This window comes from Lolium rigidum, chromosome 1 (genome assembly GCF_022539505.1).
Source record: "Lolium rigidum isolate FL_2022 chromosome 1, APGP_CSIRO_Lrig_0.1, whole genome shotgun sequence".
Taxonomy (NCBI): Eukaryota; Viridiplantae; Streptophyta; class Magnoliopsida; order Poales; family Poaceae; genus Lolium; species Lolium rigidum.
This window is the reverse complement of record NC_061508.1, coordinates 78,791,886-78,813,163: the sequence shown is the minus strand read 5'-3', so window position 1 is coordinate 78,813,163 and position 21,278 is coordinate 78,791,886. Positions and strand designations below refer to the sequence as shown.

The following is a 21,278-nucleotide window of genomic DNA, read 5'->3' as shown; positions in this document are numbered from 1 at the left end:
AGCATATGAGTTATGTACATTATATCTTACAAGTTGCAAGTCTCATGCATAGTATACTAATAGTGCCCGCACCTTGTCCTAATTAACTTGGACTACCGGATCTTTGCAATGCACATGTTTTGACCAAGTGTCACAATGGGGTACCTCCATGCCGCTCGTACAAAGGTCTAAGGAGAAAGCTCGCATTTTGAATTTCTCGCTTTTGATTATTCTCAACTTAGACATCCATACCGGGACAACATGGACAACGGATAATGGACTCCTCTTTAATGCATAAGCATGTGGCAACAATTATTATTCTCATATGAGATTGAGGATATATGTCCAAAGCTGAAACTTCCACCATGAATCATGGCTTTAGTTAGCGGCCCAAAGTTCTTCTCTAACAATATGCATGCTCCAACCATGAAGGTGGTAGATCTCTCTTGCTTCGGACAAGACGGACATGCATAGCAACTCACATGATATCCAACAAAGAATAGTTGATGGCGTCCCCGAAACATGGTTATCGCACAACAAGCAACTTAATAAGAGATAAAGTGCATAAGTACATATTAAATACCACAATAGTTTTTAAGCTATTTGTCCCATGAGCTATATATTGCAAAGGTGAATGATGGAATTTTAAAGGTAGCACTCAAGCAATTTACTTTGGAATGGCGGATAAATACCATGTAGTAGGTAGGTATGGTGGACACAAATGGCATAGTGGTTGGCTCAAGTATTTTGGATGCATGAGAAGTATTCCCTCTCGATACAAGGTTTAGGCTAGCAAGGTTATTTGAAACAAACACAAGGATGAACGGTACAACAAAACTCACATAAAAGACATATGGTAAACATTATAAGACTCCACACCGTCTTCCTTGTTGTTCAAAACTCAATACTAGATGTTATCTAGACTCTAGAGAAACCAAATATGCAAACCAAATTAGCAAGCTCTAAGTGTTTCTTCATTAATGGGTGCAAAGTATATGATGCAAGAGCTTAAACATGAGCACAACAATTGCCAAGTATCAAATTATCCAAGACATTTTAGAGTTACTACATGTAGCATTTTCCAATTCCAACCATATAACAATTTAACGAAGAAGAAACTTCGCCATGAATACTATGAGTAGAGCCTAAGGACATATTTGTCCATATGCTACAGCGGAGCGTGTCTCTCTCCCATAAAGTGAATGCTAGGATCCATTTTATTCAAACAAAACAAAAACAAAAACAAACCGACGCTCCAAGCAAAGTGCATAAGATGTGACGGAATAAAAATATAGTTTCAGGGGAGGAACCCGATAATGTTGTCGATGAAGAAGGGGATGCCTTGGGCATCCCCAAGCTTAGACGCTTGAGTCTTCTTATAATATGCGAGGGGTGAACCACCGGGGCATCCCCAAGCTTAGAGCTTTCACTCTCCTTGATCATATTGCATCATACTCCTCTCTTGATCCTTGAAAACTTCCTCCACACCAAACTCAAAACAACTCATTAGAGGGTTAGTGCATAATAAAAATTCACATGTTCAGAGGTGACACAATCATTCTTAACACTTCTGGACATTGCATAAAGCTACTGGACATTAATGGATCAAAGAAATTCATCCAACATAGCGAAAGAGGCAATGCGAAATAAAAGGCAGAATCTGTCAAAACAGAACAGTCCGTAAAGATGGATTTTATTAGGCCACCAGACTTGCTCAAATGAAAATGCTCAAATTGAATGAAAGTTGCGTACATATCTGAGGATCATGCTCGTAAATTGGCTTAATTTTCTGAGCTACCTACAGGGATATAGACCCAGATTCGTGACATCAAAGAAATCTGGAACTGCGCAGTAATCCAAATCTAGTATTAACCTTTCTATCAAAGACTTTACTTGGCACAACAAAACATAAAACTAAGATAAGGAGAGGTTGCTCGGAAATTCAATTCGGCTCCCGGGTGCGTATGCTCCCTCTACCAAAAAAAACATATTTTGAACTGTCAAAAAAATTGACAAAAAATTCTACATGTACATCTGCATGATATATGTGCGTTCGTCAAGTTTCACGAAAAACTAATATTTTTTGTGGTCTATGTAAAAATGAAAAAATTTATCTTGTCAAAAGCTTTATTTTAAGCACTGAATTTTGTCTTTTTCACACACATCATATGATAAGTTGATTTTTTATGAAACAACTTTGTGAGCGCATAACACGTGAAGATGAACGTGCAAATTTTTTGTTTCAATTTTTTTGAAATTCAAAATGTGTGCAAGATGCAATTCAAAATATAGGGAGCATATGCTCCCATGTTCCAAAACACCACTCCCGAGGTTGCTACAGTAGTAAACAACTTCCAAGACACAAATATAAAACAAAAATACTGTAGCAAAATAACACATGGGTTATCTCCCAAGAAGTTCTTTCTTTATAGCCGTTAAGATGGGCTCAGCAGTTTTAATGATGCACTCGCAAGAAATAGTAGTTGAAGCAAAAGAGAGCATCAAAAGGCAAATTCAAAACACATTTAAGTCTAACATGCTTCCTATGCATAGGAATCTTGTAAATAAACAAGTTCAAGAAGCATAATGCAACAAGCATAGAAAAACTAGACAAGCTCAACTTCAAGATTTTAAGCATATAGAGAGGTGTTTTAGTAACATGAAAATTTCTACCACCATATTTTCCTCTCTCATAATAAATTTCAGTAGTGTCATGAGAAAACTCAACAATATAACCATCACATAAAGCTTTCTTATCATGAGTCTCATGCATAAAATTATTACTCTCCACATAAGCATAATCAATTTTATTAGTAATAGCGGGAGCAAATTCAACAAAGTAGCTATCATTATTATTCTCATCAAGTGTAGGAGGCATAGTATAATCACAATAAAATTTACTCTCCATAGTAGGTTGTACCAAAAGACCACTATTATAATCATCATAAATAGGAGGCAAAGTATCATCAAAGAAAATTTTCTCCTCAATGCTTGGGGGACTAAAAAGATCATGAAAACCAGCTTCCCCAAGCTTAGAACTTTCTATATCATTATCAACAATGGTGTTCAAAGCGTTCATACTAATATTACTACCGAGCATGCAAATAAGATTCCATAGGTTTTTTAATTTTCGCATCAAACAATCCATGTTTTAAATCATGAAATAGAATAAGAAGCTCATTGTTGTCCATTATGCCAAACTAGTGTAAACAAGAAACAAAAAGATGCAATTGCAGGATCTAAAGGAAATAGCTTCGAGCACACACACTACGGTGCCAGAAAAGTACTTTACCTGGGACCGGAGTATGAGAGCCTTTTACCTTTCCTCCCGGCAACGAGCGCCGGAAAAGTGCTTGATGTCTACGGGAGCTTCTATTCTTGTAGACAGGTGTTGGGCCTCCAAGAGCGAGAGGTTTGTAGAACAGCAGCAAGTTTCCCTTAAGTGGATTACCCAAGGTTTATCGATCTCGGGGAGGAAGAGGTCAAAGATATCCCTCTCATGCAACCCTGCAACCACAAAGCAAGAAGTCTCTTGTGTCCCCAACACACCTAATAGGTGCACTAGTTCGGCGAAGAGATAGTGAAATACATGTGGTATGAATAAGTATAGCAACGGCACCAGAAAAGTGCTTTGCCCAGGACAGTAAACAAGCAGTAGTAACGCGACGTAGTAACGCGATAGAAACAATGAAACAAGCAACGATAGCGATATTTAGGAACAAGGCCTAGGGATTAGACTTTCACTAGTGGACACTCTCAACTTTGATCACATAACAGAATAGATAAATGCATACTCTACACTCTCTTGTTGGATGATGAACACATTGCGTAGGATTACACGAACCCTCAATGCCGGAGTTAACAAGCTCCACAATAATGCTCATATTTTAGTAACCTTTAGTGTAAGATAGATCAAAAGACTAAACCAAGTACTAGCATAACATGCACACTGTCACCTTCATGCATATGTAGGAGGAATAGATCACATCAATATTATCATAGCAATAGTTAACTTCATAATCTACAAGAGATCATAATCATAGCATAAACCAAGTACTAACACGGTGCACACACTCGTCACCTTTACACACGTGCAGGAGGAATAGAACTACTTTAATAACTTTGCTAGAGTAGCACATAGATAAATTGTGATACAAACACATTGCAATCATAAAGAGATATAAATAAGCACCTCACTATGCCATTCATAACAGTGAGTAAGTATTCTGTGAAATATAGCCTAAGAGACCCACACGGTGCACACACTTGTCACCTTTACACACGTGGGACAAGGAGTCTCCGGAGATCACATAAGTAAAACTCACTTGACTAGCACAATGACATCTAGATTACAAGCATCATCATATGAATCTCAATCATGTAAGGCAGCTCATGAGATTATTGTATTGAAGTACATAGGAGAGAGATGAACCACATAGCTACCGGTACAGCCCCGAGCCTCGATGGAGAACTACTCCCTCCTCATGGGAGCAGCGAGCGGTGATGAAGATGGCGGTGGAGATGGCAGCGGTGTCGATGGAGAAGCCTTCCGGGGGCACTTCCCCGCTCCGGCAGGGTGCCGGAACAGAGACTCCTGTCCCCCAGATCTTGGCTTCGCGATGGCGGCGGCTCTGGAAGGTTTTCCGTATCGTGGTTCTTCGCATCAGGGGTTTCGCGACGGAGGCTTTAAGTAGGCGGAAGGGCAGAGTCGGGGGCCTAACGAGGGGCCCACACCATAGGGTGGCGCGGGCCCCCTCTTGGCCGCGCCGCCATGTGGTGTCGCCACCTCGTGGCCCCACTTCGTATGTTCTTCGGTCTTCTGGAAGCTCCGTGGAAAAATAGGCCCCTGGGTCTTCGTTTCGTCCAATTCCGATAATATTTCGTTACTAGGATTTCGAAACCAAAAACAGCGAGAAAACGAGAACTGGCACTTCGGCATCTTGTTAATAGGTTAGTTCCAGAAAATGCACGAATATGACATAAAGTGTGCATAAAACATGTAGGTATCATCAATAATATGGCATAGAACATAAGAAATTATCGATACGTCGGAGACGTATCACCGCTCTGAAAAGCAACAAGCTATCATCTGCAAAAAGGAGGTGACTCACCGCCGGGGCCGACGAGCTCTGATGAAAGACTATGATGTTTTAAAAGGCACGAAAGGCCCTCTGCTGCCAACAGAAACAGATACGGGGATATTGGGTCTCCCTGACGAACCCCTCGGGAGGGTATAAATTGTTGTAGCTTTCCTCCTACCTGGAAGGATACCGTAGTAACCAGCCGCATGACCATCTGAACCCAAAGGCGATGGAAGCCCAGCTTGAGCATGACAGCCTCCAAATACCTCCACTCAAGGCGGTCATATGCCTTTCGCATATCCAACTTAAGGGCACAGAAACGATTCTTTTTTGCCCTGTTCCGCTTCATGAAATGTAGACACTCATAAGCGGTAATGATATTGTCAGTAATCAGCCGACCAGGAACAAAAGCCGACTGCTCTTCCGCAATGATCTCCGGTAAGCACTCCTTCAGTCTGTTAGCCAACGTCTTGGATGCAATCTTGTAGATAACATTACATAAGCTAATCGGCCTAAACTGACCCAGCTCCTCCGGCCTTGCAACCTTTGGAATTAAGACCAAAAAAGTCTGATTGATGTCTCGCATGTCATCCTCCCCCTTCAGCACTCGTATGACCGCCGAAGTCACCTCTTCGCCACATAGTTCCCAGTGAGTTTGGAAGAAATATGCTGGGAAGCCATCTGGCCCCGGGGCCTTTGTCGGGAACATCTGGAAGAGGGCGTTTTTAACTTCCTCCTCCTTGAAAGGCTTTAACGAGTCGTCGTTCATCACCGATGTCACCTTTATCGGTATCACATCTATCACCTCTCCCAGATTCGAAATCCCCTCGGTCTGGTACAACTGCTCATAAAAGGCCCTTGTCATATCCGCCATCTCTCCCTCCTCTTCGGTCACTGTCCCATCATTTCTCGTGAGCCGAGAGATCTTGTTTTTCTTCTTCCGTTGACTCGCCCTAAGGTGGAAAAATCGCGTGTTCTTATCCCCCTCGGCCAGCCACTGGACCCGCGACCGTTGTCGCCACATCAGCTCCTCTCTGTCATAGAGCTCGACCAGACGTCGCGTAACCTGGACCTCCTCGTCCGAAGGCTCCTGCCGCAAGGGCGCATCCCGCAACATCTCAAGGCGTTTGGTAAGCGATCTGATCTCGCGTTGGACACTCCCAAAGGTGTCCCTTCCCCAGCTCTCAAGCGATCCAGAAATTCTGGCCAGCTTTTGTTGCAGCTGTCCCATTGACACTGCCTTCCCCTCCGCCTGCCATGATTCATCGAGGAACGGCCTGAACTGGTCATGCTTTTCCCACATTACCTCATACCGAAAGATTTTATCCTCGTTTACTTTCCGCTGCCTGATGACCCACAAGTATAGGGGGTGTATCGTAGTACTTTCGATAAATAAGATTGTCGAACCCAACGAGGAGCAGAAGGTGTTGACAAGCAGTTTCGATGAAGGATTCACTGTAAATGCTCACAGACAAGTATTCAGGGGGTTTTAGTATAGCAGTTGAATAAAGTACAAGTAAGTAAAGTGCGAGAGAAATAATTGCAGCGAGTGGCCCAATCCTTTTTAGCACAAAGGACAAGCCGGTTTGTTTACTTATAATGACCAAACGTTCTTGAGGACACACGGGAATTTAGTCTAGTGCTTTCGCTTCATATAGCTGATTAATCTTCATTGTTTTGATAAGTGTTGTGTGGGTGAACCTATGCTAATGCACTCGCCCTTCCTAGGACTAATACATACTTGTGATTATACCCCTTGCAAGCATCCGCAAATACAAGAAAGTAATTAAGATAAATCTAACCACAGACCTTAAACTCCGAGATCCCGCTATCCCTCCTGCATCGATATACCAACGGGGGTTTAGGTTTCTGTCACTCCGGCAACCCCGCAATTAGCAAACTAATACAAGATGCACTCCCCTAGGCCCATAAATGGTGAAGTATCATGTAGTCGACGTTCACATGACACCACTAGAAGAATAACCCCACAACTTAAATATCATAACATTGAATACTAACCAACATAATTCACTACTAACATTTAGACTTCACCCATGTCCTCAAGAACTAAATGAACTACTCACGAGACATCATATGGAACATGATCAAAGGTGATATGATGATGAATAACAATCTGAACATAAACCTTGGTTCAATAGTTTCACTCAATAGCATCAATAACAAGTAGAAATCAACACCGGGGAGTTTCCCTATCAAACAATCAAGATCAAACCCTAATTGTTACAGCGGTGACGAGGTGCAGCGGTGGAGATGGCGGTGATGATGATGGATATGATGGTGATGATGATGGAGATGATGTCCAGCTCGATGACGATGACGATGGCGTCGATTTCCCCCTCCGGGAGGGAATTTCCCCGGCGGATTTCAGCCTACCGGAGAGCTCTTTTCTCTCTGGTGTTCTCCGCCCCGCAGAGGCGGCCGTGACTCTTCGCGACTATCCTCTGGAGCTTAGGTTTTCGGGATACGCGAAAGAGAGGAGGCCAGAGGGGGCTGTGGGCCCCCTCCTCACAAGGCGGCGCGACCAGGCCTTGGCCCGCGCCGGCCTATTAGGTGGGCCCACGGCGGCCCTCCTCGGCTCCCCCTTCTGGCTCCCTTCGTCTTTTAGAAAAATAGGATTTTTCATATAATTTCCGTCAACTGTTGATCTTCCGAAATATTGCATTCTGACGACGCTTTTTCCAGCAGAATCCTGACTCCGGTGCGCGATCCTCCAATAATCATGAAACATGCAAAATAGATGAAATAACATAAGTATCATCTCCAAATATGAAATATATCAATGAATAACAGCAAATTATGATATAAAATAGTGATGCAAAATGGACGTATCACCGCCTAGTGTTTTCCCTCCAGCGAAGCAAGATCGGACCATGATCCGATGTGACCCCTGTCAAGTTTGTCACCGTGGCCAACGAAAACCGCGTACTCCAGGTTGTCGTAGCCAACGCTCTGTCCAGCCTCACTCTACAGAAAGAGCCACCTGCCACCCGCTTCTCGTAAGTCCAACTTCTCCCCTCGTAGCCGAGGTCAGCTAGACCACAAACGTCGGTTGTTTCCCTGAAGCCCGCAATCTGTGCTAGGCTCCTCTCCGCTGTTCCTTCATGCTCGTGCTGATGAAGTACCTCATTAAAGTCGCCAATGCACAACCATGGCAGCGGGTTAGACGACTTTATATGCTTCAGCATATACCATGTTTTGAAACGTTGGGAAACCTGCGCCTCCCTGTAAACACATGTGAGCCTCCACGGCTCGTTGTCCCCCTCCTTCACCCGTGCATCAATGTGATACTGCGAGAAAGGCAAAATGTCGATGGTAATATCATTGTTCCAGTACATCCCCAGGCCTCCACTCCGGCCTGAACTACTTACAGCAAAAGAATTATCAAAACCTAGCGATCTAGCTAGTCCTTCCACCCGGGATTTGTGTATTTGCGTCTCCACTACACACATCACGGTAGGTTCGAAGCGTCTTACTAGCTCACGGAGCTCCCTAACTGTCGCGTCGCTTCCCAAACCGCGACAGTTATACGACATGCAACTCATTGTTCCTGGCGGTGCTCCTCAGAGCCCGCCTGTTCAGTTTCGTCCCCATTCTTCCGAGGCCGTTTGGGGTCCGGCTTTACCGGCGATCCCCCGGTGCTATTTGCAGCTGCGCCCTCTCTCAGCGCCACTTCCAGGTTCTTCTTCGCCCCACTACCCTGGACCTTTCCTTCCTGTCCTGGATCCGCCAAGATCAGAGGCATGCCAGGCACAGGGCCCTTGGCCCCTGGAGGTTTCCCTGCTGGTGAGCCTCCTTGAGGTCGTTTGCGAGAATTCACGTCTGCCTTGCCACTCCCTCCTCGGCGACCCTCGCTCGCCGGTGTTTTCACACTCAAACCCGGGGTCTGGGGATGCCAGTCCTCGTAAGGTGCAATCATCCACGATCCATATTGCTTTGCTTGTTCCTCGTGTACTCCATCTCCACACTCCATCTGGTCATGTCTAAACAAGCCACACACCTCACAAACCCTAGGCAGCTTCTCATACATCACCTGGAAATGCAACCTCTCATTCCCTTCCGGGTGGAGGCCAACAAACCTCGTAAGAGGCTTATTCACATCCAGCTTCATCCTCAAACGCACGAAACTGGTACCGCTTGCCCCCATTGCATACAGATCCACGCTCTGTACTTCCCCGATACGGGCTGCCATATCTCTGACTATCCCCTCCTTCCTGAACAGCGGAGGAACTCCCCTGATCTGAACCCATGCATACATGCGGTCCAGGATCACCGTCTTTGGGTCAGCTATTCCTTCATATGGCTCCAACAGCACGCCTTGCTGCCTAAAAATCCATGGCCCTTCCAACATCGCCCTGTTCCAATCACCTAGGCACGACACCTGGAGGATAAACAAGTTGTCCTCCACAGGCCTGATTGTCCATGTACGCGCAAAGCCCCACGCGACATCCATCTTCTGGAAGAACGGCTGGTTACCAAAGTGCTTTGTGGTATGCACCTTCACCACCGCCATCCAGCGCGCTTCCTCTCGGAGGGAATTGAACTCCTCCTTCGGGAGCACCACATCGTCTAGTTCCTCGTCCTTGAGCACGAGTTTCTTCATCATCTCTTTCAGATCCACTACCTTCCTAGGGTTCGAAGAGCCCCCTTCTTTCGGGATCCTCGCCGCCATTGTCCCAGTTGAGACTCCTGCCCCGACCCGATCTCCCCGCCCCAGACCCTCCTCCTCGCGCCGCCAAGGCCGGGTAGACGGGCCATCCGTCCCCTGAATCAGCCCGAGCGAGCAGCAGAGGTGAGAGGGAGCGGAAGGATTCAATCGGCGGTGAAAACGTCCTTCCGCCGCGTGATCGCCGGCGAGAGTCAGAAACCCTAGAAAAACCTAGGTCCGTGTCCTATTTTTTTTAGTCTACTCAAGTTTTTCTTTGCCGGACATAATATTCTGCATCGAGCTTCAGTGGGCCGACAGCCCACCTGCGTCGGTGGCACCCTCCCGTTTTCCACGTGCGACTTGCTCGCCGCCGCCAAGGGAGAATGGAGAAGGAAACAGACAGGCGAGTGGCCAACGACTCCTCCTCGCCCCATCCCACCACCACCGTCCTCCTCCGACGACCTCTCTGACCGGATCCCGGGCCACCTCCGAACCCGACGCGACCATGGCCGCCGCAGCAGCGCACGCCCAGCTCCGCGGATCTCCGGCGGCGGCGAGCAGGAGGTGGCCGGCCCCCTCCCGCGCCGCCCTCGTCCGCCCCGTGCCGCTCCCCGCCTCTACCAGGCTCCTCCGCTCCGGTGGCCTTTTTCCGGTTAGCTTGGCCACCAAGGTGCGTCCTCGCCCTTCTCGCCGCTTGGATCTACAACCGCCGTGATGTACATGTGCTGCAGAGCGTGTCCTCCTGTGATCTGGGCTTGGGGGATCGCGTTCTCGCCGAGAAATGGTTTACCAAGTACTATTGCTAAGGGGGACGACCCCTGGCTAGATTTTAGTGATCTGGTTCGGTTGGGTGACAGGGGAAGTGGTAGGGCCAGAACGCATTAGTTCATTGCATTTAGTTCTAGAAAGGGATGTAGCTATGAACATCAAAGTATGTATGTATCCGAAGTGTGAACCAAGTGATGATCTTAAGGTACTGCATCTTGCTAGGCTCCTATATCGATTGTCTGGTTCCGCCTAGGCAAATATCAATTTTATTCAGGCCAAAGCTTAAAGAAAATGCCAGCTCTCACCTCCCTCCGTGCTAAGATAGTTAGGACATATTTTTTTATATCACACTGCCGTGTTTGTAGTTGTCTTTGGAGGAGTATAATTCTGACCAAAACAATCTTTAGTTGCGCCCCATGAATTTTATTCATGTATTTTCTGTTCTCGTAGCACTCTCCCTTTCTTGAGATGTCCCCCCATATTTGCGTACGACCTAACTTGATAATTATCGCTGTGGAGACCTATTCCTCTTTTGACAGTGTAGCTTGTGGTCTTGCAGCCGTTGACGGCGATGTGCATGAAGTCAAAATGTACTGGTACTCCCGTCGAACACGTCACTGCTCCTGAGCATACAGAAGATGAAATTCCGGAGCCAACCACCGCGGTGGCTGCTACTGAAGAGGTAGATACTGACCTGGGAGATGCTCCACAACAGAAGAGTGCGATAATACACGACTTCTGCCTCGGGATCCCTTTTGGTAATGATGGCAACTTCTACCTTTTATAGCAAAGTTCAGTGTGACTCGCAGCTTGGATGACAAGCTAGTCGTTATTTGAGTCTTGAAGTAACCTGATTATTTTGGCTTAGCCCTTGCATCCACTCAGTAAAATGTCTCCAAATTTCTTGTATTACACCTGACATGCCATGTTTTGTGAAAGCTGCTAAACACTCTGTTATGTTATCCGTATCTGATGCCTGATTTACCTGATCTGGGCACATTTAGATTTGCTTGCGTATTGATTACAGTTTCCCCAATCCAGGCGGGTTATTATTTTCCATGGGCCTTGTTGGATTTCTTTTCTGGAGGAGTCCTGTAAGTTTAACTTTCGGTGTTGCACCTGGGCTTGCTATATTGGCACTTGCTGTGCTTAGTCTCAAGGGCTGGAGGAGTGGAAAGTCCAGCTTGCCATTTATACTGGCACAAGGAGGTATTGTAGTTTTCCTTAACATCCTAATAATTCTGATAATAACGGCGCGCCTTTCCAATATTGATGCTTATAGAAATATTTCATCCTGGACCTGGTAGTCTGCTACTCCCTCTGATCCATACAAGTGTCGGAGATTTTGTACTAATCTAGTACAAAATTTATAGTAAGTCACCGACACTTATTTTGGATCGGAGGGAGTGCTATAAACCAAACTGAAGTGCCACATTGTGGAAAAAATGTATGCTAATTAACTTGCTCTGCTCATCATTTACAGCTGTTGCTGCTGCAGTAGCATGGAAGCACTGTCAGGCGTACACCGTAGTAAGTAACACTGCCAATTTTCTGTGAGAAAACTGCTGAATCTGAATCGCATCCTGATCAATCCACTCTCTTTGGACAGACGAAGAAACTGCTTCCTTGGGGCTTTTACGCCGCACTCAGGTAGTCCTCGATTGCCCCTTGTTAGTATCATGTTTCAGCTGCCCATTGCACTCTTCTGCCCCCCCTGACAACTTCTCTTGGCACCAGTGCTGCGATGATCTGCTTCTACTCGTATGTCTTGCTTGCTGGAGGGAATCCGCCGCCAAAGAAGAAGAAGGCAGCAGCTGCTCCTGCTCTATAAGTCGAGCCTTTAGTTGTGTTTCTATCTGAGGTTGTGCTCTAGTAAATGTACTGATGATATATGGTTTGTTCTGTTTCTTTTAATTATAGAAAACCCGGGAAATAACAGGTTCTGTTGTAGCATAGTTCATCTGGTCTTTCTGTTAATTGATGGAAGAGCTAGAGTAGGTTAAACTTGCCCTGGTTCTGCATGAACTTTTGTTCCTGAACATTGTTCTTATGCCTGAACAAAGTTTTGCTTTTATTCCACTGCATGTCCAGATATTGCCTTGTACTACCAAAACCACAAATGTAGTACTTACATGTAACGCATGTTCCTTATTTTCCTGTCCGCAAAAGCAACATAGGCATGCCAATACGTACAGCTTACGCGTGTCTTGGCGATAAAGCGTTAGGTTTCCAACTATCTGAAACTTCAGGCCTGTAAATTAGCCTCCGTTCACAGGTTCAGTTCCACAGCACCACAGACGGTCAGAGTTGCTTGCTACTCCCTCCGTCCCGTTTTAATCAACGCGGGAGGAGAAAAACAGTTCATTAATCTCATTTTACAGTCCAATCCTTAACAAAAAAACAGTAACCTCCATCTAGCACTGGAGTAGATCCGTAGAAATCTTGTACGTCCTTAATTTGGCCAAATGGCTGGCCTTGTTGGTCAAGCAAACGGAGCATCTCTTGCACCTGTAATATGCGATGGCTAATTATATATCTGACCTCAGTTAGTGTACTTCAGGAACCGTGGAAATGTCGACGTTCAATTCAATGCCATATGTAAGCCGTTCGTGCTGATTCGGACTTGCACTTAACTCAAGATATCAATTAGAGAACTATGAGATTCAAGCATAAGCACACATAGTCCACCGGTTGCTGAGGCAAATTCATCATATTCCAATTACTTGATGCTATCTCTATACAGTTACAAAGGAGTAAAAGAGAGAGAGAAAAAACGAGTGTAGATCTTTGTAGGAGCATTTGATAATATCAGAGTTCTAACTAAACATAACTCCGTCTCCTCCCGTGAAAGAAAAAGAGGCGGCGGCTAGGGTGGAAACCCCTAGCAGCTGCCGCTATCTGCCTCGTTCTCGTCGTCTACGACCGGGAATCAACGGGTCCCCGCCTCCTTTGCTAGCTGCTCCGCCGGCTGGAGGGGGTGGGGATCTTGGACCTGCGTTCGACGCTGTAGAAGTCAATCGACGTCGTTGTTACGGTGGCTATGACGGTGTTGTGCGGGACAATAATAAGGTATACCTGCCTCCTCATCCACCTCGTCGGCGGCGATCTCGCCGGTGGATCTCGTCTAGTCTACGTGTGCTTTAGGTTTGGTATTAGAAGATCAGATCAATTTAAGGATTCAATGGTGACAACTTCAGCTCTGGGGCGCTGGTCCTCAGGGCACGTGCATGAAGCCTTCCTAACTGTCATCAACAACGTCAGGCTGGCTACAGTAAAGGAGCGGCGATAGCAGCGGCTCACTCCGGCGGCGATAGTGGTCTATAGGTGGTCCAAGGACCTCGATGTAATTTTACTATGTTTGGGGTACTTTATATGTTTTATGAATTTATGTAATAGATGCGAATCTTTCTTGCAAAAAAATAATACATCAGAGTTCTCACTTGCTGACCTCATGGATGAGCTGATAAAAAGTTTTACTCCATTCGTCCAATAAAGAATGTCTCAACTTTATCAAAATTTAAATGTATCTATACGCTAAATTATGTCTAGATATATTTAAATTTAAATAAACGGATCCATTGTTGGATGGAGGGAGTACTTGTTTCTCATAAAATAGTCCGATTGGAGAGCCCAAAATGTGAAGAACAGGTGGTGATTGTTTATCGTCACCGGACGCAAATGCCACGTTTTCTCTACGCGTGGAGGCCGTCCATTGGGTAGAGACACGCCACCACCGTCCACCCTGGCACGACCACCACAAAGTACACCGGCCGCCGCCGCCGCCGCTGTGCAGACCTTCTCCTCTCCGACTCCGGCCGTCCACTCCTCTTGCATCTCCCGTCCACTCCACGTTGGAACACCCTTGATGCTACCGTCCATGGCGTCCCGTTTCATGTAGAGTCCCCTTCCTACCCAATCCAACCAATCAGGCCCCCCAAACCCACCGGAGGAAACAAGGCTTCCGCCGCCGCCCCCAGTGCCTATGCCTCCGAGGGAGTGAAAGGCGCGCAGACAACCCCCCGTCGCCAATTCGCCGGCGACTACCGCAGCAGCTCCCCGCCCAATCACTCCCGGAATCCTCCCACCGGTAAGCGACCACGAACTCAACCATTGTCTGATGCAAATCACCGCGAAATTCGACGAAAATCCCTCGCGGATTGGGCCTCTGACTCCCGCCTTCTGCTCCAGGTCGAGCGAACTCGCGGCGGCGGAGATGATCCGGCTACGGACCTACGCGGCGTTCAGCCTGCTGGCGACGACGACCGCCGTGTACCACGCCTTCAGCACGCGGGGCCAGTTCTACCCGGCGATGGCGCACCTCGCGGCCTCCAAGCCCTGCCTCGTGCTGCTCCTCAACGCGGGCCTCGTCGCCATGTGCGCCGCCTGGCAGCTGGTCCGCCGCGCCTTCCTCGGCCCGCTCCGGGAGGCCGAGGCCGAGCGGCTCAACGAGCAGGCGTGGCGGGAGGCCGTCGAGGTGCTCTTCGCCGTCACCATCTTCCGCCAGGAGTTCTCCCTCGCCTTCCTCGCCATGGTCGCCGCGCTGCTCCTCGTCAAGGCGCTGCACTGGCTCGCGCACAAGCGGGTCGAGTACATCGAGACCACGCCCTCGGTGCCGGTGCTGTCGCACGCCAGGATCGTCTCATTCATGGCCTTCCTTCTTGTTGTGGACTGCATCTTCCTGTGGAACTCGCTCGGCTCGCTCATTCAGAAGCGGGAGGCATCTGTTGCGATCTTCTTTTCCTTTGAGTAAGTTCTGAAAACATACTTCTAGTTCAACTTTCAACACTTAACACAAACTCAGGTAGGTAAGTTCATAATTCGAACAAACAGCAAAGCAAAACTTCACATCCAGTTTCAGTGAGGTTTTATTTCATTGATGCAGACTTTTATGATTTTGAGAAATTGAAGGATGCCAATCTGTTTGCAGTTGGTCATATCTGGGCACTTTATAACAATAATCTGGCCTGCCAAGATGTTATGCTACAATAAAACATTTAGATGCCCCTGGCTTCAGAGTTCATCTCACTTGGCATTCATGTTTAGCAGAATGAGTACAATGCTTAGCAACAGAAGCATTATCACTAAACATTTCCTCTTATCATTACAGGAGTCCATGTATATTTTTTTCTCTTATATTTACCGAATCAAGCTTATTATCCCTTTCATTTATATGTTATGGTTGTTTATATGCCAAGATCTGCGTCCATGAACTTGTTAAATTATCTTTGTAATAATTCTAAGCAATACTTGTAAGTGAATGCCACGCAGCTCATTTGCTCTGAGTTGTTTAAACTGCAGTAAAAACTCAGCTATAGAACGTCTTTGCCGAGTATTGCTCTTAAAGCATAGGACATGCCTTTTCAGATAATCTAACAACCATAATGAGTTATTGACTAATGTTGCATTTACCTCAGGTTAAACTTCTATTGTCTACTGTTCTCAATATTTGTAGATGATTCTTGTCAATATTTTATAGATGATTCTTGATGTATTATATTTCTACATATTGAGGTACATGGTAGCTCAAACATGTTTAAATCTTGTTTCAGGTATATGATACTAGCAACATCCACAATATCGACATTCGTAAAGTATGTATTCTATGTCAGCGACATGCTAATGGAAGGTCAATGGGAGAAAAAGGCAGTGTATACGTTTTATTTGGAGCTTATCAGTGACCTTGTGCACTTGTCTTTATATATGCTCTTCTTCATAGCAATCTTCCTGTAAGTTGTTCGAAGATGTTCATTCCCATTAGTATACTGTAGTTTGAACTTCTGTGGGTGATCCTCTATACTGAAATCAGGAACTACGGAGTCCCACTGCACTTGATCCGTGAGCTCTATGAGACCTTTCGCAACTTCAGAATCCGCATATCAGATTATGTACGCTATAGAAAGATAACTTCCAACATGAATGAGCGATTTCCAGATGCTACAACAGATGAACTCACTGCGTGAGTTATTTGATATTTTGATTCCATTGGCACTATTTCAGTTGATTCGGCAAAGAACTTCTCTATAATGTAGATTCTTTATATATTCAGGAGTGATGCCACATGTATTATTTGCCGTGAAGAGATGACCACAGCAAAGAAGTTGCTTTGCGGGCACTTGTTCCATGTACATTGTCTTAGGTCATGGCTAGAGCGCCAACATACTTGCCCCACATGTAGAGCTCCAATTGTCCCTCCGGACAATGGACGTGCAGCATCATCAGCACAGCAACATGGAGCTCAACCTGGTGAGCTTCTGGCCTTTTGAATTTCGCACTTAACCACTTTTATCAGTTAGTACTAGATGAAGGCAGTTCTATATGTCATTCCTGATTCAATACAAGGAAAACAGCTGCAGGCACTGGTACTTCAACTTCAGGAGGAGCACCAAGTGAGAACGTGAACATGCGCCAAGCAAAACTTGAGGCTGCTGCGTCAGCTGCTTCTGTGTATGGGAGATCATTTGCTTATCCTCCAGCAAGCACTTTGAATAGGTATATTTTTCTGGAGTAGCTTAAAAGGCAAAGCTTGTCATGATCCTGTTAGAGATCCATTAGTTATGATAATAAATGATTATTATTTTTGGTTAATTTGAAACTTCCTTAGTTTATAGACATGTCATTTGCAAGCTGGCGACATTGCTAACTTGGAACATATCCCCAAAATTTGCCAGTTTGGTTATGAATTGTTCAGATTTACCTAATCTATGTTGTTGCTGGTTTAATATTCTGCATGAAAATGGCCAAATATGTTGTTTTTCCTTGATAAATGCTCTTGGTCTTTGGAATAATTTTCTTTTTGCCACTAAGCCTTTTGGTCTGGAATAATGTGTGGGTTGTGACATATTTATTTTGTTTCTGCACCGGTTGTCTGATTGATCTGTTGACCCAAACAGTGCAACATGGCAACAATGGGATGAACACTCAGCCTTGTGCTTTTTTTGAACTTGGAACACATATTAACGGTTATGGTATTCAAGATTAAGTTAACATGCTTTATTCAGTTTTGGGCTTTGGTTTTTTTACTAGTTATTATGTGGCATACATAGAATCTGCTAGGACTAGGTGGTTACCATTTTTCTAACTTTTTTTTTTTGATGAAGAACTGTGGGGCAAAACCCCCACAGCATTTTATTAAACCCTCAACTTTACATCAGAAATATGTACAGGAAGAAAGAAAAAGACTATACAAAAATTACAACAGGGTGTCTATCCAGGACTTGAAAGAGTCAGAATGCTTGTCTTTAATCCTGTGAGCATGCAGTGTAACTTCATGCTTGAATTTACTTGTCCATGCCCTGAAAGAAGGTCTCACATGATTGAAAATAAAATCATTTCTCACTTTCCAAATATGCCAGCAGGCCAGAATCACTATCTCAGTGAAGAAAGGTTTGGCAAATGCTGCTCTAGCCCTAATAAACATGAGTTCCACATTATCTGCTTGCTCCCAGTCAATCTGTAAATAAGTCCAAATTCTTCTGCTAAAGTTGCATTCAAAGAAAAGGTGAATCCAGTCCTCAGTGACATGACATGGACATAGCACACAACTGTGATCATTGGTAACATTCCAATGTTTTCTTCTCAACATATCCTTTGTATTCAGTCTATCACTCACCAGAAGCCAGGCAAAAACTTTGATTCTCAAAAGCACTTTGCATTTCCAAATCCATGTGTAAAAGCACTTTGCATTTCCAAATCCATTTTTCTAACTTAGCTACCTGAGTTTGTGTTAGTCACTGTGTTTCAGCTACCTGAGATTGGGTTAGTCACAGTGTTTACCAGTTTTTATTATTTGACTGATAGAGTATGAAACAACGGCATTTACTTTGTACGGTGCATGCTAACACTGATAACACAAATTACTTTTCATTCAATCCTCAGACATTCAGGACCTATGCATGCTGCACCAAGTACTTCACAGTCAGGAGAAGCAAGTAGTTCCACTGGCCATCCTTTAGAACCTCAGCCTTTTTATTCACATGGTCCAGTTGGTTCTACAGCAAGCAGCAGGGACCCTGAAAATGCTCTACAAAAGGCATATGAAAAAGCTATCAGGAGCCAGATAGAGGTAATATATGAGCATCATTTCTTATAGCAATCTTCTGTAACTTGGTATTTGTATAGCCAGTGCTGCATATGAAAATGCTGCAAGGAGCCAGCTAGATTATTTTCTGAATAACACGTATGAGAATGCCCTTCTCCATTTTCTGTTAGAATCCCAGTACAAAGCAACTGTGAATTTGGGATGATTCTTAATTTATTTGATATTCAAACCAAAGTGGCTTTGCTTAATTGCATATAGTAAAAGATTTGCACTAGATATATCCCAACGTTTCTGTTATCTATGGCTTATTACCCATATTTATGTTAGTCAATAGCAGCTGCAACTGTCTGACTTATAATAGTGTGAGATCGATAGGACATCAGCCCATTTATTTTGTTATTCTAGTTATTCAGTTCCATTATTAGATTGAGATATCCTTGATTTTTGTAGAGAATAATGTGCAACATTCCAGTATATCTTATACTTTGTTCACTAATGTAAGACATTTTAGATATTTCAAAGTGAACTAGATACAGACCAATATTTGTGAATCTACACACTAAAACGTGTCTAGATACATGCATTCAAGAAAAAAAGCTGAAAGGTCTTACATTAGTGAACGGAGGGAGTAACATTCTTGATGGGAAACTATAGATCTATAATAATTATGAAACAGCTTTAGAAAGTAAAACATAGTTCATCACCTTCAAAGGATAGTCTTCTTCATTGCTTCATGATTATAATCTGCCACAGTTCTCAAGATATAAATGTTTGTCTAGTGGCAAGAACTAACAAATGCAGTGAAGTAACTAGATCTTGCTCTGTGTAAATGGCGTTGTGTGATATTTATTTCACGTTGATGCTAGCCACATGTCACTTTATCTCCAGGTGTTGCAAATCCAATTGCAAATGGTGCAGCAAAGGGCTACCACATCGGCGGCAACTAACAATTCGAGTGTTGAACATGCCTGAAATAGGTGAAGCGCTAAGTAGGCAAAGAGGGTTCTTGGATATGCAGATAATGTAGATGGAGATTGTGATAGACAAAGGATGTAGATGGAGGTTGTGCAATACCTGATGTGGAACTCTGACGAGATGTCTTGTTTATTTTGGTAGGCTCTGTCTAGTTATTTGTATATTAGCAGCCTCGGTGTCGACATCAATGTCTGTTTGTTCTATCTGGTAATTTATCTTGTTGATGAATCAAGATTATACATATGTTTGCGAGGGATAAAGATGTGATCCTCGACGTGCCATCAGAAGTTTAGACTACTCTGTTTGCCTTCGTTATGCTACTGGAACAGGGAAATTTTGGCTGCTGGGATTGAAAATGGCATTTGGATTGGTCGAGCTCATATGATTATATATGCTAGTGAAATCCTGAAACTATTGTATTGATTGATGAAGAAAATATTTTTTCATCACATGGTGTTACAGCCTAGAATCAGTACCCCTGCTGGGCCTTTTTGAACAGAATCTCACTAGCTGCATTGCGAAGCTGTTTCAGTCTAAATTCGTGTTCTTTACCGCTGAGGTTGATAGGCTAGTAGCTCCGTGTCTCCTGTTCCCTCGAGCCAACTAACTAGTTTGGAAGTTTTCTGTAGTCATGACATATTTGGCAGTAGCAGCAAAGCGTGTTTCAATCATTTGCAGGTCATCTAGCTACGTAGAATTATTTCAACACCGAGCTGCATTACCAACAAGTATAGCTCTGTCGGCAGGGTGTTTCTACATTGTTAAATCTGGAGCGAGGACCCAGCTCAACCAGTAGAACATGTTTATTCCGCGACGTCTCCCACCCCTACTGCACTCAACTTGTGTATTCCGTTCCTACTTAATTTGCTCTCCCGAGAGATAGAAAAAGGAGTATGCCACACAAACCTAAGAATGGATTTGTATGCTCATATATGTAAGGGGTCAAGGGATCGGTAAGTCTAGGTTGGTTAGGGCCCTTGCCCCTTAGTTGTTGAATAATTATGTCACTCAGCGTGGACAAATAATGAATCTTGTAATAGTACGGAACATTTCACCACTAAAGATCTCAGCTATTCATGAATCATAATTCCAGCACATGTGCACTCAATGTGCAATGGAAGAAGATTACATGTGGTAGACACACCTCTTTGAGTCCATGACACATGCCGAAAATCAGGTAAATGCATGGGTAGGTGCGTCAGATGACCCGTGTCCATGTGAAACTGCAGATGTTTGCCTCCCAATGAGGTTTGATAATCTGAACTACTTATTAGAAGTAGATTGTAGACAAACGGAGACAATCGGATTCAACTGTTGTTTATTTCATTGATGAGCATCGCTTATATCCATGGAGAACGGGCGTGAGTGAAAGAGATGTCAGTTCGAGGGGGTGCAAGGTATGACGGTTGCCATATTGCAAACCGACACAGAGAATACATGGGAGGATTATTCCTTTAATCAATCTAGTATTAATTAAATCATAACACTCTCCCTAATCCTTCCATGTCCTCGTGATTGATCATCTTTAGAATCATATTTGGAATTATCTCCTCTAAAACCCTGTGGGGTAAATGTGAGGAGTATGGTAGGATATGTCGTTAAAACTCCTTCAAATCCAGTGTGAAAAAGGAGAAAATGATACTTTGAACATGAGTAATTTAGGAAGATACTTCCCCTGATTCTTGCAAAATTTTGAAGCTGTCACATACCAATTCTACGAAAATACTTCTGGAATGTTGAATCTGGTAGAGACTTCGTGAACAGATAAGCG

General features: G+C 44.5%; 2 protein-coding genes across 3 annotated transcripts; both read left to right on the top strand.

The window, feature by feature from the left end:
• The first annotated feature begins 10,196 nt into the window (after positions 1–10,196).
• LOC124676220 (protein FATTY ACID EXPORT 1, chloroplastic-like) lies at positions 10,197–12,573 on the top strand. Its single transcript, XM_047212295.1, has 6 exons — positions 10,197–10,396; positions 11,054–11,252; positions 11,536–11,703; positions 11,978–12,024; positions 12,104–12,144; positions 12,232–12,573. The coding sequence occupies exons 1-6, from the start codon at positions 10,232–10,234 to the stop codon at positions 12,323–12,325; spliced, it is 714 nt and encodes a 237-aa protein (XP_047068251.1). The 5' UTR covers positions 10,197–10,231; the 3' UTR covers positions 12,326–12,573.
• A 1,625-nt stretch (positions 12,574–14,198) lies between these two features.
• Positions 14,199–19,744, top strand: LOC124683293 (ERAD-associated E3 ubiquitin-protein ligase HRD1-like). Of its 2 annotated transcripts, none has more exons than XM_047217916.1 (8): positions 14,199–14,581; positions 14,683–15,240; positions 16,044–16,220; positions 16,301–16,450; positions 16,541–16,737; positions 16,848–16,983; positions 18,370–18,556; positions 19,421–19,744. In XM_047217916.1, exons 2-8 carry the CDS (start codon positions 14,708–14,710, stop codon positions 19,502–19,504), a joined length of 1,464 nt encoding a protein of 487 aa, XP_047073872.1. In that variant the 5' UTR covers positions 14,199–14,581; positions 14,683–14,707; the 3' UTR covers positions 19,505–19,744. The 2 variants fall into 2 exon arrangements, with proteins under 2 accessions (XP_047073872.1, XP_047073825.1); XM_047217869.1 differs by having other exon boundaries at positions 14,204–14,581; positions 16,842–16,983.
• Positions 19,745–21,278: the final 1,534 nt, after the last annotated feature.